At 45.6% G+C, this 20,515-nt stretch overlaps 1 protein-coding gene across 1 annotated transcript; it reads right to left on the bottom strand.

Annotated features, from left to right (window-relative positions):
* Window positions 1–15,649: 15,649 nt before the first annotated feature.
* Window positions 15,650–18,832, bottom strand: LOC124668822 (ATP-dependent Clp protease proteolytic subunit-related protein 2, chloroplastic). Its single transcript, XM_047205799.1, has 9 exons — window positions 18,720–18,832; window positions 18,560–18,606; window positions 18,387–18,459; window positions 17,557–17,677; window positions 17,344–17,481; window positions 16,522–16,638; window positions 16,359–16,427; window positions 16,160–16,255; window positions 15,650–15,877 (listed from the first exon to the last, which is right to left on the bottom strand). The coding sequence occupies exons 1-9, from the start codon at window positions 18,797–18,799 to the stop codon at window positions 15,722–15,724; spliced, it is 897 nt and encodes a 298-aa protein (XP_047061755.1). The 5' UTR covers window positions 18,800–18,832; the 3' UTR covers window positions 15,650–15,721.
* Window positions 18,833–20,515: the final 1,683 nt, after the last annotated feature.

The following is a 20,515-nucleotide window of genomic DNA, read 5'->3' as shown; positions in this document are numbered from 1 at the left end:
TTCATTTCATATGATCCCATCTAGAGTAATCAATTTTATTTATTTAGCAATAGCAACTAGTCATGAGGGGTGCTAACTAGCTTTTCTTGCTCTAGGCTAACTTTGATGCTCTTGCTCTACTCCATATCTAAACCAAGTGAATCATGAATCAAAGAGTAAACTTTGATAAACAAACTTTAGAAAAGCTTGTAAAGTAAAAACTTGTAAGGCAAAAACTTGGGATAGGATCATTAAGCATAAATTAAATGGGGATGAGGCCTTGCTCTTGTAGAGCTTTGCCTTAGGGTATCTTGCAAGAATATTAGCTTGCCTTGGTTGGTGTATGGATCAAAATGTTCCTCCTTCTTCTCCGTAGATGTTCTCGTCGTCCCCTTCGTAGCCTTCGGTACTAGCGTCTATGAACGAATACGAGGATACAATCATCACACAAAACTTGCATGCTAGACTAAACACACCAAAGATTCACACAAGCCTATGCTAGCATCACATCTTATTAGCATGGTGATTTACTTTGTTTTATTTTAAAGAAAACAATAATTTCTTCTCATTATAATTATTTATTAGTATAACTCTTTAATGCTTTGGAGGAAATAGTTTCCTCTCATTACAGCATTAATTAATGTTTCTATTTATTTATTTGGAGAACTAATCTCCTCTCATTAAATATTGTTAAGATTTAATTTCCTCAAATACTAGGGTATGAGCACATGTTGACTAAGGTCAACACTTCTCACTTATTATTTGAGAAACATGATTTAAATGAGGAAATACACCTCATGCAATTTAATACCAACATAGTAATGATTTAATATCCTCAAATAATTCCATATAAGAGTTAATAGACCATGGTCTCTACCTCATGTAGAATTAATTGAGACAAAGGTTTAAATGAGAGGGATACCTCTCATATGATTTAATAATTAGTTGGAACAATTTAAATGCTACTATGGCAAATATTAATATTCTTAAGTGAGCCCATATGAGACCAAGCAACAAGGGTCATCACATTACTTCATATTACTTGTGAGAATGATTTAAATGAGGTGCTACACCTCCTAGATTTAAATTCCTAAAATTTGAAATAGTTTAAATGGGCTAGTATTGACTACATAGCCCATATTTTGCTTCTAGCCCATGATCATGTACAGAACCCAGATCATATTTTTACATAGTAAATTAGGGTTTGTTAAATGTGAATTATTGCAATTGGATTCACTTCAAAATTCACAATGGTTGATTTTTAAGATTTATTTGAATACAGAAAAGTATCTGTTTTGTTATTTTTGCTATTCAAAAACTACACAACATATGGGGTTGAATCCAGTGAGGTGAGCTAGATAATTTCATAAGCTTTCTGAATATATAAAGTTTGCTGAATTTGGTGTAGTAGATTTTAAACTATTCAATTTTAAAGTGTGCACCAAGTATTGAATTTGGAATTAAACAGAAATTCGATTTTTGAATTGTTGGGCTTGGCGGGAACGTTACTGGGCCGAAACGAATTAAACGAGCACTGCGCGGCCCATCTAGCAACGGGTGCGTGTGGGCTGCCCTGACGAGGTGGGGGCCACCCGTCAGCGGCTTATTACACAGCGAAACGGTATGATCGATTTAGGCCGTCGGATTAGAAAGAGATCCAGCGGCCAGGGATCGTCGTCGTCTCCGACGAGCGACGGGCTCACTGGCGGCGAGCCTAGGGGGTCGGCGGCCTTACCGGCGTTCCCGCGGGGTTCTGCTGGTGTCGAGGCGAGGTTGTCGACGATGCTGGAGCTCCTGGTAGCAGTGGCGAGGCGTGGGGAGGCGTCAATCGGTGGCGATGATCTGCGGGCTCCGGCGACTCCGATCGTCAAATTGGGGCGGCTCCGGCGTCAATTGAGTGAGTGGCTTGGTCGAGTGGAAGCAGCGATGGGAGGAGAGGGTGGTGCTGTGAAGGATTCGTGCTCGGGGCGCCTCTATTTATAGCGGAGGTGAGGTGCTGCGGGTGCCGAAGGGGTCGAGCATGGCGCGGCGTTTCGGCGTGCCAAAGGGCAAGGTAAGGACGGCTACGGGTAGGCGACATCACGGCGATGCTCTAGGTACCGCTAGCGCGTCCAGGGCGTGATGGAGTGGCTCGGGCGCATGCGAGTTCTGCCACGGCGTGCGCGGTATAAATCCGGCGAGGACGACGGTGACTAGGCAGCCGCAGGTGTTTGAGTGTGCCTAGGTGGTAGAGGGCATGGAGTAGCTACTCAACGCGGTGGTAGGGATGCAGGAGGGGGACGGCGTCGCTCGAGTGCGTGACGTACTGGCGCGGCCAGTGCGCGCTCACCGCGTGCACGGGCGTGTCTTGGCAACATTTTGGCACGCGCGTTCCAGCTCATGCCGTGCGTTGGCGATCGAGTGAACGGTACAGGCTGAGTCCTTATCCCTCAGAGATGCTCGCAGACATGAAGAAACGACGAGGGAGAGTCCAGGGAGAGGAGGTCAACATGAAAGTTGTAGACCTTGACATGGTCTTGGATGACCTGGCTTTGTTTGACTAATTTTAGTTTAGGATTGAGAAATACAGGGGGGTAAAGTGGTGAAGAAAATATTTTTGGTCCATATGACCATTATCACATGTCATTGAGATTTGATTTTTCCTTTGGTTTGATTCTGGTTTCTTTGTGTCAATTGTGTTTGTTTTTGATATCTAAGAGTTTTACAATCAATGGCACAAGCCAAAGTGGCCTTGGTTGAGGTTTTGCAAAAAGGGCTAAGTGTGTGTGAGTGAAAAAAATGATATTTTCTCACATTCTCATTTCTCTCCATTTGATTTTGGTTTCATTGATGCAATTGTGTTAGTTTGAGTTGTATAAGAGTTTTAGAATCCATAGGGCAAGCAATGGTGGCCTCATATGAAGATTTGTAAAATTGCCCTTAGTGTATGTGAGTAAAAATTGGAATTATCTCACCATTTGAATTCTCTCCAATGAATTTGACTTTTGTTGACTCTAATGTGGTTCTTATTAGTTTAGAAACATTTTAAGATCATTGAACCCAATTCAAAAGGTCTTGGTCAAAGAGTTGCAAAAATGGCCATAACACATAAGAGGTGATGTGTCAATTTTTATTATTTTTGAAAAGGGTTCATCTTGCTTTACTTGGACATGGGTTAGGGTCAATTTAGCATTAGATTAGGTTTAGAAAAGGTTTCACATCATTTGGTCAAGGTTTAAAGTCATAGGGCAAAATTTGGTGAAATGGCTATGTGTCACATATGCCTCTATGCATATGTTGCATTTGAATTTTAATTTGACTTGGCTTGACCCAAATGGTGTTGTTGAGTGTTGGAATGGTATATGGAAGTGATCCAACCATTCACAACAAGTCCTAGGGTCAATCTTCTCAAATTCACAAATTTGCACTTTTGCTCTCATATGCCTCTATGGCATTTTTAGTTTCTTTTTAATTTCTTTGGAAAACACTTGGATTTGGTTTGATAAGCCTTTGGTAAGGTGTATGAAGGTTTTCCAAACCTCTATGCAAAGTAGAAAGGTCTAGAGTAAAGATTTGTAAACATAACCATAGGCACATATACCTTTTTCTTATTTAATTTCCTTTTATTTAATTTTAGCTATGATGGTGAAAAGAGGGGTGAGTTTTAGGGTTTAAGGTTATTTCAAAACTACTATAACAATCAATCATGGTAATAGCACAAGAATTAAACAAGATCACTATGTATCATACTTCATTTATTAAAAGTTTTTGTTGGTTCCAAAATTTGGAACTAGGGAAATTCATTTGTTTTGTTCTGAATTTTTGGGATGTTACACGAGCTTTCCTCAACGTGTGCAGGTATTGCGCCTCGGCTTGCTCCAAGCTACGCAGCCGCTGAACTCTACGCTTCTGGGAGTGGCTGAGCCCATCAGGACACCACCTTGGCCGGTGGTATCTATCCTCTTCTTCATCTTCGACTCCTCAAAGTCTTCATCCCGAGATGACTCAGCTCGTTTGTTCCGTGGTGGGAGAGGCCCTAGACGCTTGAAAACCGAAACTTCTCCTCGAGTCCTTCTTCCGCCGTCTACACTGCGGGCAATTGTCGATTGTAGGCAATCGGCTCATTCCTGCGTCCCATCAATGCTTGAAGAAAGGACAGTCCCAGTGTCTATCCATGTCTTCCTGCTCCCTTGAGCTCCCCTTAGCGCGGCGCTCAGATCCTTCGTCGTCTCTATTATACCGACGATACCTCCCATTGTCCACGTCCGACCGACGATATCTTTCATCTTCTCTGTCGTACCGCCGACGATGGTCATACTGACGCTCATACTTGTTGAGGAGATGCGTAGAGAGTGGTCGTTGATATCGCACGCTCCTCACTTGTCCCTCGGTGAGGTACCGTCTATCATCATATCGGGGCCGGTCGCGTGGATTGGCCTCCTCCTTATCCTTGACACGGGAGTGACTGGTGTCTTCTTTATCCTTGCCATGGTGGTGTATAGGCCCTACCATGTTAACATCAAATGAAAAACGTGGCGGATGCCTCGTGGGGTGATTGAATTCCACCATGTTGACGCCAGGGAACGGATGTGTGTCCACTTTCATGGTAAACTGCCCAAAGATCAATCGGCCTTGTTCTATCGCCGTTTGGATCTGCCGACGAAACTCTTTGCAGTCATTGGTGGTATGGGTGGACGAGTGATGCCACTTGCAGTATGGTCTCCCGTTTATTTCTTGCGCCGTAGGGATTTTATGGCCTTCGGGTAACTTCAGCTATTTTTCCTTCAGCAATAAATCAAATATCTGATCAGCCTTGCTCACATCGAAGTCAAACCCTTTTGCAGGCCCTTGTTGTTTCACCCATTTGCAGGGCACGGGGGCTGCCCCCCGAGCCCATTCAGCCACGGCTACCTCCAGGTCTTCTGCAGCATCTTCACCTTCTTCTGTCTCGACCAGGCCTACCGGACGCTTGAACTTGTTCTGGTACAATTCAGGGTGACGCCGCTCATACGATGTTAGTTTCTGGACCATTTGCGCCAATGAACCGTACTCTACTTGGAAAGCCAGATCCTTGATCGGCGTTGCGAGGCCCAATGCTGCCAGATCAACTGCTTCTTTCTCAGTTAAACGAACCGAATAACATCGGTTTCTGACAGCCCTGAAACGCTGAATGAATTCCGACACCGTTTCTCCCCGCTTCTGCCGAACCTGCGTGAGATCGGCAATGCCAGCCTCGGTATCTTCTGAGTGGTATTGGACATGAAACTGCTCTTCCATTTGCTTCCATGTCCGAACTGAGTTTGGTGGCAAAGAGGTGTACCACCCAAAAGCCGATCCCGTGAGAGATAGCGCAAAAAACCTCACACGTAGCGGATCCGATGCTGAAATCATGCCCAAGCTGTGCCAAATATCGGCTCACGTGCTCGATCGAGCTAGACCCTTCGATCCATTGAACTTTGAGAATTCGGGGAGCCGATATTTGGGTGGCGGCGGGATCGAATCATACTCGTCGGGGTACGGCTTGGAATAGCCGATTGTTTTCCTCTTCGGCGGGATGCCGAACTGGTCTCTCAAGATGGTGCTGATCTGTTCCATGGTATGAGCTGCAGGGACCGAGCTCTCCTGACTCGTTCCGGTGGCATATTTAGCTAGCCATTCCTGTTTATCGGCGTCTGCTCCAAGAATCCCTGATGGTGCACTCTTGTTCGTGCGCGCCAAGGTATTGCAGTCTGGCACGTATGTGCACACGTATCCATGTGGGATCTCTTTAGGCGGCTCATATAGGAATTGGCAATCGCCAGGATCGCCTCCCACCTTGTAGACGACGTACGCCGGCGAACCCTGCAGTTCTGGAGCTGCAAGCGCGAATGGCAGCGGTGATCTGATCTGGAACGGCAGCTCTCCCTGGTGTGTCCCTAGGGTAGGTCCTGACGGAGAGTACTGATGCTTCATGATTTCCTGCACCACACGGACCGCAACGCGCTCGAAAGCGTTCACCAAGCTCTCAGAATGAAGGTGTAGAGAATGAGCCACCATGTAATTAATTTCCTGGCGCAGAGCTCTGGTGCGTTCCTCTGAAGGGGTAGACAGATCCACTTCATCAAGAACACCTTCGGGGGAGAACCCTTTCCACCTGATGCCATGCGAACGGGTCTTCATGAAGGAGCCGATGAGATCGGCTTCCAAGATGGCTTTAATCTCATCATATTTCTTCTTGTGCTCCTCGGGCAGATCGGCGTATGTGACCGGGTTCGCCCACCACCTCATCCGCAGACTTAGACATGGTTGCTGCAGATGTCGATGTAGTTGCTGTAGAGTGTCCCACCGGGCGTGCCAGAATGTGTTGCCTACCAAAACCCACCGGCGAGCAGCGACGGGCAACACCGTAGAGCCGGGAGGTTCCCAGGACTGCTGGTGGATCCTGGTCCCTCGGGCGACGGCCCGCAATGCCTCTGGCGCACGTCCTGGCGGTTGCGAGGGCGTGCCACCCGACCTATACCCGGTCGGGAAGGTGATGGATTGCTTCGTCTAGTTTTCGCATGGCAAACACGTAAACATTAAATACGAGCCCCGATCGGCTCTTAAGTTGTTCTGTGGATCGGCTCAAGGAGCCGATTGCCCCATGGTTCATGTTGGATTTACGATGACATGGGGATCCTGCTTTATCAATATCAAGCTAAACCAATCTACGACAGTCTAGGGTTTTCACCGCATAACCGGAACATCCTACACGTAATTGAGCCTAGCAGATACGTAAGATAATAGAAAACCAGCCCTAACGAGGCCTAAAAACCAACATGAAGTTGATCCCCGGAACAATCCCTTTAGGGCTTAATAAACCACACCTCACGCACTACCGGATCGTTCAACCCGTTTGTAAGGCCTAACCATGCAGATATCAAACTAATCCTTGTAGAACAAGGAACGACTATAACAGACCGGATCTACTAAACAAAGATTAAGCAAGATGCTGCCCTTACACCTAAGATAGGTGTAAGGGCAGCTAGATATTGAGGGGCAGCGTAGCTAAGCAAGCATATCGTAAAAACATCAACGTAAGCCCCAAAACATCTAAGATAAGGGTGTTGCTCGCCATCAAAAAGGCTTCAGCACGAGCAACACCAACAACGAATAAACTGATACTGCCTAGATCGCAAGATGCGATCTAGGCAGCATGTTGCTTACCCGGGAGAAACCCTCGAAACAAGGGGTGGCGATGCGCCTAGATTGGTTTGTTGTGAACGTGATCGTCCTCCTTCTCAATAACCCTAGATACATATTTATAGTCCGTGGACTTTCTAACTTGGGAATAAACCCAGCTGTATACGACTAAAATCTATCTCTTACTTCTAAACATAACACATAATCTACCATAAAATACAGATACACGGGCAATCTAGCCCAAATTCACGCACAAGGCCGGTTCAGAGACACTTCATATGCATGTCCTCTAAGCCCATCTTCGATCACGGCCCATCTCCTGCTCTGGCTAAATTCTGGTGATAACACAACCATATTTGCAACTGTGAAAAAACTCAGTTACATCCCTACTTGTAACTGGAATAATCTCAGTCGCGAACGCACTTGTAAGTAGAAAAATTATCGTTGCAACACAACTTGCAACTAAAAAAAACTCAGTTTATAACCGTGCTCTAACCGATGAAAAATTGAGTTACTACTCGCTGCAAGTGGACACAAAATTAGTTGCAACCCGGTAAAAATGTCAATTGCAACTGTTTTTGCAGAAAGTCTCAGTTGCAACTACACTTGCAACTGGAGAAAATCCCAGTTGCAACTACACTTGCAACTAAAAAAATCTCAGTTGCAACCACACTTGCAACTGGTAAAAACCTCGGTTGCAACCATAGTTGCAAGTGGAGAACATCTTTAGCTAAAACTAGAAAACTCTCAGTTGCAATTGGAAAAAAAAATCACATTTGCAACTGGAAAAAAATATCTCAGTTGCAACTCTACTTGCAAAAAAAAAATCAGTTACAACTCTACTTGCAAATGCAAAAAAAAATTCATATACTATGCACAAAATGAAAAAATAAAAAATGAAAAAATGAAAAAATAAAAAAACACGAGACTTCACATATTGTAAAGAACTTTTCGTCAACAATCAACTAAAGAAGGTAGTCGTTCTGGTGGCTTGAGTAGTCAGGATGTTTTGCTGGAGCTTGTAGGATCGAATCTTGCCTACTGCGTTTTCTTTTTCTTGCACGCGGAACAACGAAAACAAACAACAAAATTCGCACCAATCTCCACGTATAATCTAATGGTTAGGAACAACGAAAACAAACAACAAAATTCGCACCAATCTCCACGTATAATCTAATGGTTAGAAAATCTACTGAGCTCTAAGCTAATTCCCAGTCTCAATTCCGATATACTATCTCTCAGTTCCATAATTATTGTTGTGGTTCTAGTTCAAAATTAAACTGCAAACACTGCAAAGAATTGTAGAATAGAGTAATTTTTATAGTGGTTTTAGTTCAAATTGAATTTAAAAATTATAAGAATCATGAAACCGAGGGAATAGTTCTCAATGAGATTAGTGGAAAGAATTGAGTAGGCCAGCTGGCCGTCCATGGCCTGACCCCACGGCGCCGAGTGATTGATCGACGGGGGAGCATGGATGGATGCATGAAGTGAGGCATTCCATCGGTGGCCCGGACCCCTACCTAGTACGCACGTACCCATGCATGCATGCACGCTAGCTCGTATGCACAGCAGCCGCTGCCGAGAGAGATATATACGTGCGGCCATCCGAGTGCAGACAGAGCTCGGCTACAGTTTCAACTTTCGGGCGGGCGCCATAGCCGACGACGACGAAGCTCCATCGATCGCTGCGCACGCACGCACGCACGTACATATCCGGCCTGCTGGCTGCTGTCCGGTCGGAGCTAGCTCTATAGCTCGCTATTGCGCTGATCGGTCGTGTCGCTCGCGCGCGCGCGGCAGGGTCGACGTCGTACGTCGTCATCAGACATCAGATATATGCCGGCCGAGACTGATCGATCAGATCAGATCAGATCGACGACGTGCGTGTCTGCGCCGCCGCCGGCTCCAGTCATCCATGCCCTGCCTGCCTCCTGCTCTCTTCGCTGCGGCTGCATAGCGTGCATGCATGCATCGCCGCGAGCCATATGTAGTTTTGTTCGGACATCGTCCATCGCCGCCGCTGACCAGCCATTAATTGTTCAAAAGAAGCTAGGCCTACATATACATTGACCATAAACCGACAGGCTAGTCATTAATCTTGTGTGGATTGATCAGCGAGTGATCGATCGAGCACAGGGAAATGCAGGCCAAATAGGGATGCCATTCATGCCGCGGTCCGTAGTCTCGATAGATCGATCGATCGCCACTGTTGCGTAGCTACGCGCTTAGAGACAACGAGAAGGGCTGGCGGCGATACCGGTGGGACGCCGGGAATTTACAGCACCCGCGCCGCGCCCGGTGCCGGTGCCGGTGCCGGCCCCGCTACTATACTGCTGCCATCCGTGCGGGATTCGGGATTTTTCTCTTAACAAGAAACAGGAGTGGCATTTCTTTCCACAATTCCACACAACCAAAACCAAGGGTGGTGTTGGATTGTCAAGATTTTTCATCTTACTGGTTTGGACCATATACTCTCATCTCTCCGTAACACAAATTGATACCATGACATGTCTTAAGTCAAGCGTGTAAATTTGAATATAATATTGGTTTAAGTAATTACTAAAATTATAATAAGGACTATAAACATCAGAATTTTACCCCCGGAACGCATTACCGACCTTTCAATCTTTAATTGTACGGTCGATGACAGTTTTGGAAAAACAAAATGCCACATGGAAGTTTACATGGTCCACCAACTATTTTTCTCGGCAACTTAATTTCGACTTGAATTGCGCTACGCTTTTGGCTACTTCTATTGAGAACATGTAAATGATATGTTCTATCAAAAAGTATATTCACAATTTAGTACACTTTTTTGTCGTGCTTCTAAGAGCATAGTCTGCCCTCATAGGTACCCGTCTAAGCAACTTGTATTGTATCATGGCCTAAGGGCATCTCCAACGGGACGATGCAAACGAATGTTGTGCAACCGTTTATATCCGTGCGGACCGAAAATGCGCTTGCACATTGCTCCAGCGGGGCGACCCATAATGTCCGGGCCGTCCGCGGAGATGCAAATGCGACGCAAATATGCGGCACGTTTGCATCTCCGCGGACGCTGCGTGATCGGAGCGTCCGCTCGCTTATCCCACGGGCCCGTCTGGAAGAGATCCTGACTCGAGCCTGCACGAATTAAGCACGACAACTGTCTGGGAGGCAACCGTCAAAGTGGCAACCGCGTCGATCGACGCGCGAACCGCCGGAATGGAGTGCCGAACCGTCGCGGAAGAGCAACCGCAACCCTCTTCGTTATACGCGCCGCCATTAATCCCCGCTCAATAAGACCCGTGCGTTTGCGCTGTTCATCTCCAACCAGCATGTCATTCATCTTCATCTCCAACCGGCGTGCCATGAGCAACCTATCGTTGCCATCGGACATCGATAGCGAGGGGAAGCCACCGGGATGGCGGCATTGGTGGGATAGAGCTGCCACGTCGAACAGCTCTAGCTCCCCGCCGACGGATGGCGAGGAGGAGGGGGATGCTGTCACGGACGATAGGCAGGATGGGGAGGGGAAGGCCGTCATCGAGGAGGGGGCTGACGTTGGCCACGACGGCCAGGACGAGGAAGAGGAGAAGAAAGAAGATGAAGATGCAAGGTGGGCACGGCTGGAGGCGGAGGAGGCGGCGGCGGCAAGGAAGGAGGCAAGGGCCCGAGCGAGGGCGCAGGCGGAGGCTCATCATCCGTTCACGGACGACGACGACAAAGACCCCAATGACCACTCGTCGGAGGGGGACTCAAGCTCGTCGAACGCGTCGACCGCCCGTACCTCTTCGCAGGAGGTGACGAGCAGGAAGCGCCTCCGTGAGGATGACAAGGCGAGGACTTCAAAGAAGAAGTAGGTAGTTTAAAAGTGTGAACTTATTTTTTCCGTAGTTTGTCTGTTTAATTTGTTTGAACATGTTGCACTAATTTCGAAATATCGATTCTACCTAGAAATGTGAATATCTCAATCGTGTCTACCAAAGAAATATATAATATCAAGCGGTATTCTAGAGGAATAGAAATCACTTCCTCTTGCTCTTCACATCTAGAGGAATAGAAATCTCTTCATCACATTCCGGCCTCACCGGACGAAATGTGTCGGGCCGCTGGGGTTGCCCCCTGACGTAAACGGACAATCACCATTTCAGCGTCCGCGGGCCGATGCAAACGGACGCGCGTGGATAATTTAGACGTCTGAAAATGCGTCGGCCCGTTGAAGATGCCCTAAGGGCTAAATGTTGCCCTTCTGCCTCTAACACATTGCATCATCTAGTCGCACAATACTATTTGTTCCATTACCACCGCCTGCATATGTAGATCCTTGCGTTTTTACGATCGTTCTGAGCAGGGATGGCGAGGGATGGCGCTAGAGAACTGAACACCGGGGTCCACGGTGGTGCCAACAAATTAAAAGAGAAATCGAATTTACCCCTCTAAATTTGTCTCAAAGTTCATCTTACAACCCTCAACTTTACTTTGGTTCAACTTTCAACCCTGAATTCTAAAATCGGTTCAAAATCACCCATTGCATTGTATTAAGCTGATTTTTTTGTACCGTGTATGTTGTATGTTGATGAGTTGGCACAGTATAAGGAAGAAAAACCGCTAACCGGTGAGAAAAACCAGTTCAATACTTGTCAAAAAAGGGTCGAAGTTCCAATTCCGAACGGTTTATAGAATTCAGGGTTGAAGATTGAACCAAAGTAAAATTGAGGCTTGTAATCTGAACTTTGAGACGAGTTTAGGGGGTAAATTGGACTTCTCTAAAAAATTAACTTGTTTTAGGGGTAGCACACATGGTGAAAAATAGCCATCTTATGAAGGATTATGTCATGTGCACCTCCCATAGGTTTTGTCAATTGTTGCGAGCAAACCCCTTTTTCCCTCTCATCCATAAATTCTGAAACTTCACTCATTATAGCCCCGGAGGCCCTCTCATGTCGCCCTGCGTGGCAACGGGGAAGGAACCCTAATCCTTTGGAAATCCCTCTCGTCCAACCCGCGTGTTATAAACGCGACAAGCAAATAACGAAGAATGATAAAAAAAATGCAGTGGAGACACAAGGTTTAACGTGGAAAATCCTTCTAACATAGAAGGGAAAAAACGCCAGCCAGCAAAATTTCACTATATCGGGGAGTGTTTACAAATGCCGGTGGTTATCTTATATTCTGATAAACCCTAGTCGGCGGCTTATAAGAGGTATATATAGGCAGTGACATCGATCCGTACTTCAGCCCAAGCCTACCGGCGACGGACCTTGCTCCGCTCGTCAGTAGTTAGCCTTCCTTAGAATATGAATTTGGATCACAATGTAACACCGCGCCGTCCCTATGTGTCGCCGACGCCTCGACGGGAAGGAAAATCACTTGGAGGCCCTCTCGCCCCCGTGACATCCACCGAGCCGATTTGGGTCATTGAAGATGATGGCGGCATCTTGTGCTTGTGGTTGGAAAATGATGTGGCTTTCTGGATTGCTTGGCGTTTGCTGCCTGTCTGACCGGCGGCCGGGTGTGGAATTGTATAGGGAATCATCGTATCATACATCAGTCGCTGGGACGAGAACGTCGTGCTGCCGACAACGACCCTGCACGTACATAGGTATGAAAGTCTGCGTTAGCTAAGGCCGGGCGGCGGAGCGAGCGAATCTTTGACGTGCGTGCCTGAACAGACGGGGCGCGATCAGTATCAGGGCATGGCAATACTAACCCAGAGACAGAGACAGAGACAGAAACCCGAGCCGACCCGAGTTCGTGCGTCTCCACACAAGTGTTGTCGCTTCGCTTCGCAGTCGATATCCCTTCCCTGCACACCGTCGACGACCGCCGATGCTCAACTCTGGCCAGAGAGCAAGCAAGCCTCGAGGGCTTGAGGCTCCATACTCTGATCGAGCTGCGTGTGATCGTGCGTGCCTGCCCGGATGTATCTATCCACCGGCCATCTCTGCGCACACGCCGCCTCGCCATCCCCTTGCCCTCTCCCTCTGCGTCAGTGACCGGTCGATCCCTCGCCGCCGTGCCCCGGCCATGCGCTGCCTGCCTTTGCGTACACGCGCGCCCGAGTCAGCCAGCCAGCAAGCACCAACTGCACGGTTGCATGTATTCACTGCTGCACCCATCAAGTGCGTCGGTGCGCGCTCAGCTGCGCTCCAAACTCAAACTTTCTGCTCCAAGAAACACCCTTCAGGCGTCCATCTAAACTTTCAGGCCCTGGAGCTGCCTCAACCTGAACCTGAACCTGAATGTATGCACCGTACCATAAGTACTATACAAAAGGGCAACTAACTTCTTTTTTCTCATAATTCTGATTTTTTTTTTCGGAATACGCGTGTTAGGATTGCTTCACCTCTGTCCTATGACTGTCGCAGTCAAAAATTTCTTTACGTCATCACATCCTGATGTGTTGATGTTTAGGGCAAGGGTTTTGTTTATGAGAATGTACTACTATTTACAATATCATATTATTCATAAGTATGTGTTGATGCTTACAATTAGCTATTATTTATAAATTATACTAGTAACTTATTGTTGTTTAAGACTATTTTCTGGTCAATTTGATAGTTGTAACCCAGGTCTTTTTACCCGCGGGTATCCATTAACCTTGTCAGGTAACAGGTATGGAAAAAACCTTTATCTGTTGTCGGATATAAGTACGAATAACCGGAAAGATCGAAGGAGATGGGTATGCGTATGGGGTGGGGTGGTTCCACATGTACCCATATCACCCTTCCACCCAGCTGGCACCGCCACTGCACCACAGGACTTCAACTAGACTCTTAAACCAGGCACCTGCAAAGGTCAAACAGCTCGAACTTAACATATCGGCGCAACACTCACCCTTGAAGACTAAGGAGAAGGAAAGTTTTTTTTTCCAAACGATCCACTAGGGGGATTGAATTTTCATTATCGATGATAACGAAAACACATCAGTATCAAGGGAGAGGGGGGAGGGGAGGGCGCCGCCTAATGCTAGCGTTCAAAGAGTAGGAGTTATATTTTTACAGACCAGGATCAAACGACAATTTTCCGAACTAAGCCAAAGAAACGGGAAACTGGCAACAAGCTGGAACGCAACCAGCAAAGAACTATAACCAAAAGACTAAGCATCAGGGGCTTCTTCTTCACAACTTCGTCTTCCTAAAGGCAAGTGGGAAAGGTGCAGCATCATCAGGTGGCATTTCCATCATCAGTATCTCCAGGATTGCTTCACCTCTGTCCTATGACTGTCGCAGTCAAAAATTTCTTTACGTCATCACATGCTGATGTGTTGATGTTTAGGAAAAGGGTTTTGTTTATGAGAATGTACTACTATTTACAATATCATATTATTCATAAGTAATGCCTCACCCTTCCACCCAGCTGGCACTTCCACTGCACCACAGAACTTCAACTAGACTCTTAAACCAGACACCTGCAAAGATCAAACACCTTGAAGACTAAGGAGAAGGGAAGTAGATGGCTGTTCCCTACAAAGGCATCGTCTTGCACCTGAGAGCTTCCTAGCTCGCCGTCCCGGTGGCGAAGTTGCATGTCTGTTGGGGACTCTGTCAGCGCTCTTCGTGATATCCCACGCATGTCAAGCATGCGTTTTGTAAGTAGCTAATCATGCTCGGCCTACCAACCAGCCAGCATCAATCAATCAATCATTCCACCGTCAATAATGCACGGTGCGCCTGCGCGTTGCTCCAACGCTCAACCACCATCAGTGTTTGCTCCGTTGAAAGCTGCCTGTTGCCCCAATGATAAACCTTCAATCTGTTGTCAAGCATTGACCAAACGTGGGCACCTGACATGATGATTGCTGCGAGATTGTTGCAGCTAAGGGTTTCTCCCCCTTCCTTAATTTGGTCTTTCTCAACGCTCACTTGCCGAGCAATATGACAATATGCATCTGGCGATGCTGTCAGTTGGCACGCAGTTGGCATATTGCAGACAACAGCAAACCCCAATCCTAAAAAAGATTCTGACAGACCATTGCTGATTGCTCCAACTACATTCTGAAGTGGGTTTGTAAAATGTTCGCGGCGAGTTACTCGGTATGCATGAAAGTACAAAGACATAAAAAACTAGTACCATCCATAGCAGTTCTGAATGTTGTTTTCTGTCTTAAAGTATAGGGACACTAGAGGAAACAAAGAACAAAATCTCATAGCGCCACATAAACGGAATAGTAGAAGCATCAAGATTTCAAAGCAGAATCAAACGTGGATAACAGTGGCAGTCTAACGGTAACTTCTGATGCGCTAGCTAACATCTATTATTAGCCAATCCCCAGGTTTCGCAGATTCCCTCTTTTCACCAGTGGTCTTTTAGACACAGCAAACCTTACTGAAAAGATTCAGAGGGAATATTGCTGATTGCTCCAGCCACATTCTCCAAAGGATTTAAAAAATGTATGCAGCGTTTTCTTGCTATGTAAGGGAAAAAAATGCTGCCACGGATCACTTCTGCCTGATGTTGGTGCCTGAAGTCTAGGGGAACTGGCGACAACAAACTACTAAATATCATGCCTCCGCATGAACTGGTAAAAGTAAGCATCAAGGTTCCAAAGCAAGATCAAACATGGAAACTAGTGGCAGTCTAACGCTAACTCTGATACACAAGATAACATCTATCTTTAACCAAGCCCCAGGTTTCGCAGATCCTTCTTTTGACCAGTGGTCGAGCCGCCCTCTTTCTTGATCCGAGATGGCCTAACGATACGGTCGATAATTCCGTACTCGAGGGCTCCTTCAGCATCGAAGCGCTTCACCCTGGATAGGTCCTCATGAACCTGCCACCAGAATAATTAAAAATTTACACCATAGGAATGCTTAGGATTGCAACTGCAGAGACAGACCAACCATAGTTGCACATATAGGGAAGTACAAAGATGGTACTGTACATCTTTTTTTGGATTTAATACGATATGTGAAAAAAAAAGAATCAAAGCCATAGGCACAGTGAAAGTAAGCAGGACACACCAAAAGGCTTTTAACTGAAAGCTAAACAAGAGTAGCGGCCTAGCAGATGATGACGGACAAAATAACTAGAACATCCAACACAAAATGCTTACCTGATCAACAGAATGACCTGTGTGCTCTGCTAACTTGCCATAAAGATAGTTTTTGATCCGATTAAGTTCATTAGCTTCATTTTCTATATCATCAGCCTGTAGGGAAATATAAGCGTACAGTAAGCCACTTCAATAATAACTGCACACTTAACAGACTTTTAACACAAAAATGATTGGGAAGCTTCTGCTAAGCCCAGACCTGGCCTCGAGCTGCTCCAGCAGGTGATTGAAGTGAAACCCGGCAAAGAGGCATACCAGTACGTGAACCCTAAATTGTATAAAATAGTACAAAAAAATTATAGTGGGCATCAAAAAACAAACAAAGTGCAGAAAGGAGTATGTATGTACTTAACTACCCATACCTTCTGACCAGCTGCAAGAATGAATCCTGCCAAGTTGAATGCAAAGCCCAGGCAATGAGTACCAATAGGACTTTTTAGGCTTAGCATGGTATCATATAATGCCATGCATGGTGTAAGCTGCAATATCGTTAAAGAAAAAATTAGAAAGCCTCACCTAGAAAAAATTATTAATGGCATGAGTTAGCTAGGAGTATGTGTTCGGTGAGACACTTCAATAGCTTTGTTAACCATTCCGGAGCATCAAAATAAACATATATTAACAAGCTATATGGTACACTGAAACAACAGATTATAAAGTCTTCCTGCTGCATTTAACAGCAGTTCTCATCATCGCCATCAATATAAAGGTGCATTCACATGCCATTTTGTAATGAAGTTTAATTTCCAGTGAGCTTTCCAAACAATTAGAGCTACTACATACGGAATATTGTTATATATCATCATCACTTGATTTTGCCTCCAAGATGATCACACTACAATAAGATGCACTTTTTCCAGAATGAGTATTTTCATTTCATAGACATACAAGTTTTCGTGCTACTTTTGTCCCATAAGAGAGTAGGACATCAAATATAACTCAGCACAAGATACAGAAGTTCAGAAAATTCTGTACTTACTGAACTACCTACCCTTAGATCCAACCAGTTCATCACAATTTTATCTTTTCAAGATAAACTATGGGGACATCACCTTGGATTCCAAATTATTTAGAAGATAGTACAGCTTGCAGGACACAGGAACATGAACCAATATTTACAAAACAAGTGACATAAAAGAAGGACAACCGACAATAACACAATGGTAGTGTCGTTAAGTTCTTACATCGCCTCCTGGACCATTGATGTATAGAAGAATCTTTTTTGAGTCATCAACACTGTCGAGATACAGCATGCTTGCCAATAGTTGGTTACTAAATTCTTCATCGATAGTGTCCCCAATGAAGATAATACGTTCACGATACTGCATAAAGAAGATGAAAATTACTCCACAGGTGTTATGGAATTAAGCATTGCATTAGGTATTGTGATCTCTTACTAAAGCATTCCATATGTCAAGCCATTGCCAGGTTCCTTCACCAGGCGTTCTGTAAGGTACCCGTGGTGTACCAACAGGCATCATTGAAATACGTGCCCTGGTAGCTCTCTTGTTCGATAACCTAGTAAGTGTGAATCAGGTAGGATTAGATATTTAAGGGAACAAATGTGTACAGAAAACCACAGATATTTATGATATTGAGTAATTAGCTATCACAAATATTGATCTTCATCAAGCTTGTAGGTGATGTGAAAGTTGTCGCTAGTGAGGTGGCTTCGGGTTGATCTTTGTATTTCCTTTGTAAGGCTCTGTTGAATAATATAAAAAAAAGGTTGTGTGCATCATTTTGATGCAGAGGCCGGGGATTTCAGCCTCCATTTCGAAAAAAAAAAAAAGCAAACTTTGAAAAATCTGTGGTCCCTTGATAGAATGATGGCAAATTAAGCAATTCTTTGTTACTTGACTGATAGCTCCCATCTTGGTGTACACGCAAAGCAATTGTTTTTACGAACTGAATAACATTTTCTCCATATCCTCCATCCATTGAAAATAAGCATAAAGGTGGCCAATGTACACAACAACTCGATGCAATCAAAACTTAAAACTATCCTTTCACATGATAAAAAAATCCTACAAGTATTTCGACACAAACCGTGACCGCCTGATAATTACATGAACTACCTGGGCAAGCACAACTAGCTAACTAGAAACGAAAATGGAGACTGAAGATAGCACCTGACGAATGTGTAGCACTACATCACATATAACGACACGCCAACTTCCAAATCATCAACACAATCGTATTGTTATTAGGATGAGAGAGCACGTACCCCAGTGAGACCCTCCGGTTGACGGCGGTGTAGAACCGGGCGTTGACGTTGGGGCACGACGACTCCGACGAGCCTGCGGCAGCATTTCCAAACCCCCAAACCAAAATGAACCACCAGAAAAAGAAACTCATAGTATAGTAAATTCGAACGGTTCAGTTTGATTTCGTGCTCACCGAGCCTGGTCTGCGCCTTCAGTCCGACGAAGACCTTGGTGCCCACGCTGCGAAATGGGAAACGGAGGCAGGGGAGAGAGGATGGGGATCGGGTTAGCTAGGGTTTAGGGGATGAGAGGAGGGTACGGGTGGAGATGGGGAGGCGAAGGCGGAAGCTGACCTGAGAGAGGAGGCCGGGCTGGCGAGGGCTCGCGGGTGGAAGCAGGAGGAGTTGGCGGGCGCCGTCCGGGGCAGCGCCATTGGAGCAGGTCTGCGGAGTGGCCGTGAGCGCCTGAACGGATAACGGTGGGGGAAGGGAAGATGGTACTCCGTATATTTTTGCGCCAAGATTGGTGCATCCCTTGATCAGATTTGCCACATTTGGAATTGATACGATAAGTATTCGAGAGCCTTTTCTTTTCTCTACTCCGTACTATCTTTCATAGTGGCGGTTCTAGAAATTTTCTCTAGGACGGAGCAATCAAAAAAATCTGACGTGCTATCTCCAATCATGTTTTAATTAACGCCGGACATGTATGCCTCCCCGCATTGATTAAACATGATTTGAGGAAGTATGTATGAGGTAGCTTTCTTAAATTTTTTTCTTTTTTTCTTATTAAAATATGTGCTAGGATGAAATGCTAGGTGGGGCTAACATATGTTGGCTGCCCCACTCATCTCTCACTTTACGCTTGGTTTTCCGTTCGTCCTCCCCCATCTCATATAGGAAAAAATGTTTAGTGTTCGAAAAATGTACAGAGTGGTGCCGCATGAGTGCATAGGCGCGTGGGGGAAGGACGTGGACATGTCGTTGACGAGCGTGAATGAGGGAGGGCTCCGCCAGTGCCCCTCTAACGAGCACGAGGAGGCATCTATCACCAACTCCGGGGGGACTCCGCCAGGGTCCCACCAACGAGCGCGAGGATGTGTGACGCAAGAATGGCTTCGCCAGTCCATTGTCGACGAGGATGAGCAGATGCTTCCTTCCCTAGGGCAGGGCCATTGCCGCGATGTAAAGAACGGGAGGCCATTGTAGAGCGTGTATCGGGGGAGGTTGCTTGAGGGCTCCGAGCATAAGGCCGCTGCCAGCAAGAACATAGAGGCGTGCACGTGACGACGGGTCCGGTGGTCGTCGTGATGCTTTGCCTGAGTTTTTCCTCTCCTCTCACATCTCGATCTGTTGTTTTTTGTGGTGATATTTCCTCTCCTCTCACATCTCCTCTCACATATTTGTGTTTTCCTGGTAGAACCGGAGGCCACGCTGAGCCAGCGCTCGAGTGCAGTGTTCATGCGCGGGTGAACAATTCCCTCACATCCGCGTTTTTTTTTAATATTTTGACAGTACCTTTTTTAAAAGAGTCCTATGATTTTCTTAATAAATTCCGGCCGTAATTTATCATTTGTGATCACCTTGGTAAATTTTTGACAATAGTTTGCGAGTGAAAATCTTAAACTTTGGTAGTAATTTTTCAACTATGGTTATTTGACAGTAGCTTTTCGAGGGCAGTTAAGTACTTTTTTTCGAAAGTAATTTACCTGTATAAATCTTCAGCCTCCATAGTAGTTTACTGACGTTAAAAATCTAACAACAATTTAACCACATCAGTTCACAGTTTCACCAGAAGAATGTGCTTACCATCTCCCAGCGTGTTTATCAGCTAGAGAAGATACTACCATTTTATTTTGTAGCAACTTCCGAAATAAAACACTTCACTATTCGTCGCTTTCTTTTAGTCGTCGAAAATGCTAGAACATTTTCTATGGTATCTCTGGAAAAACTTTCTCCATCATCTGTCACCATTTCTCAACTGCGGTGCATTATCCTCGCTCAATGTAGTGCTATCGGTATACTATCCTACTTCTTCCCCATTGACATACAATCACCGGGTGATTTTTATCTTTGCTATCCTCTTTTTTCATCGCTTCACAATCATCTAGGGCAGCGAGAATTTTTTTTTAAATTAGCACTTTCACGTT

Source organism: Lolium rigidum, chromosome 1 (genome assembly GCF_022539505.1).
Source record: "Lolium rigidum isolate FL_2022 chromosome 1, APGP_CSIRO_Lrig_0.1, whole genome shotgun sequence".
Taxonomy (NCBI): Eukaryota; Viridiplantae; Streptophyta; class Magnoliopsida; order Poales; family Poaceae; genus Lolium; species Lolium rigidum.
Note: the sequence above shows the minus strand (reverse complement) of the source record. Positions and strands in the feature narration are given on the sequence as shown.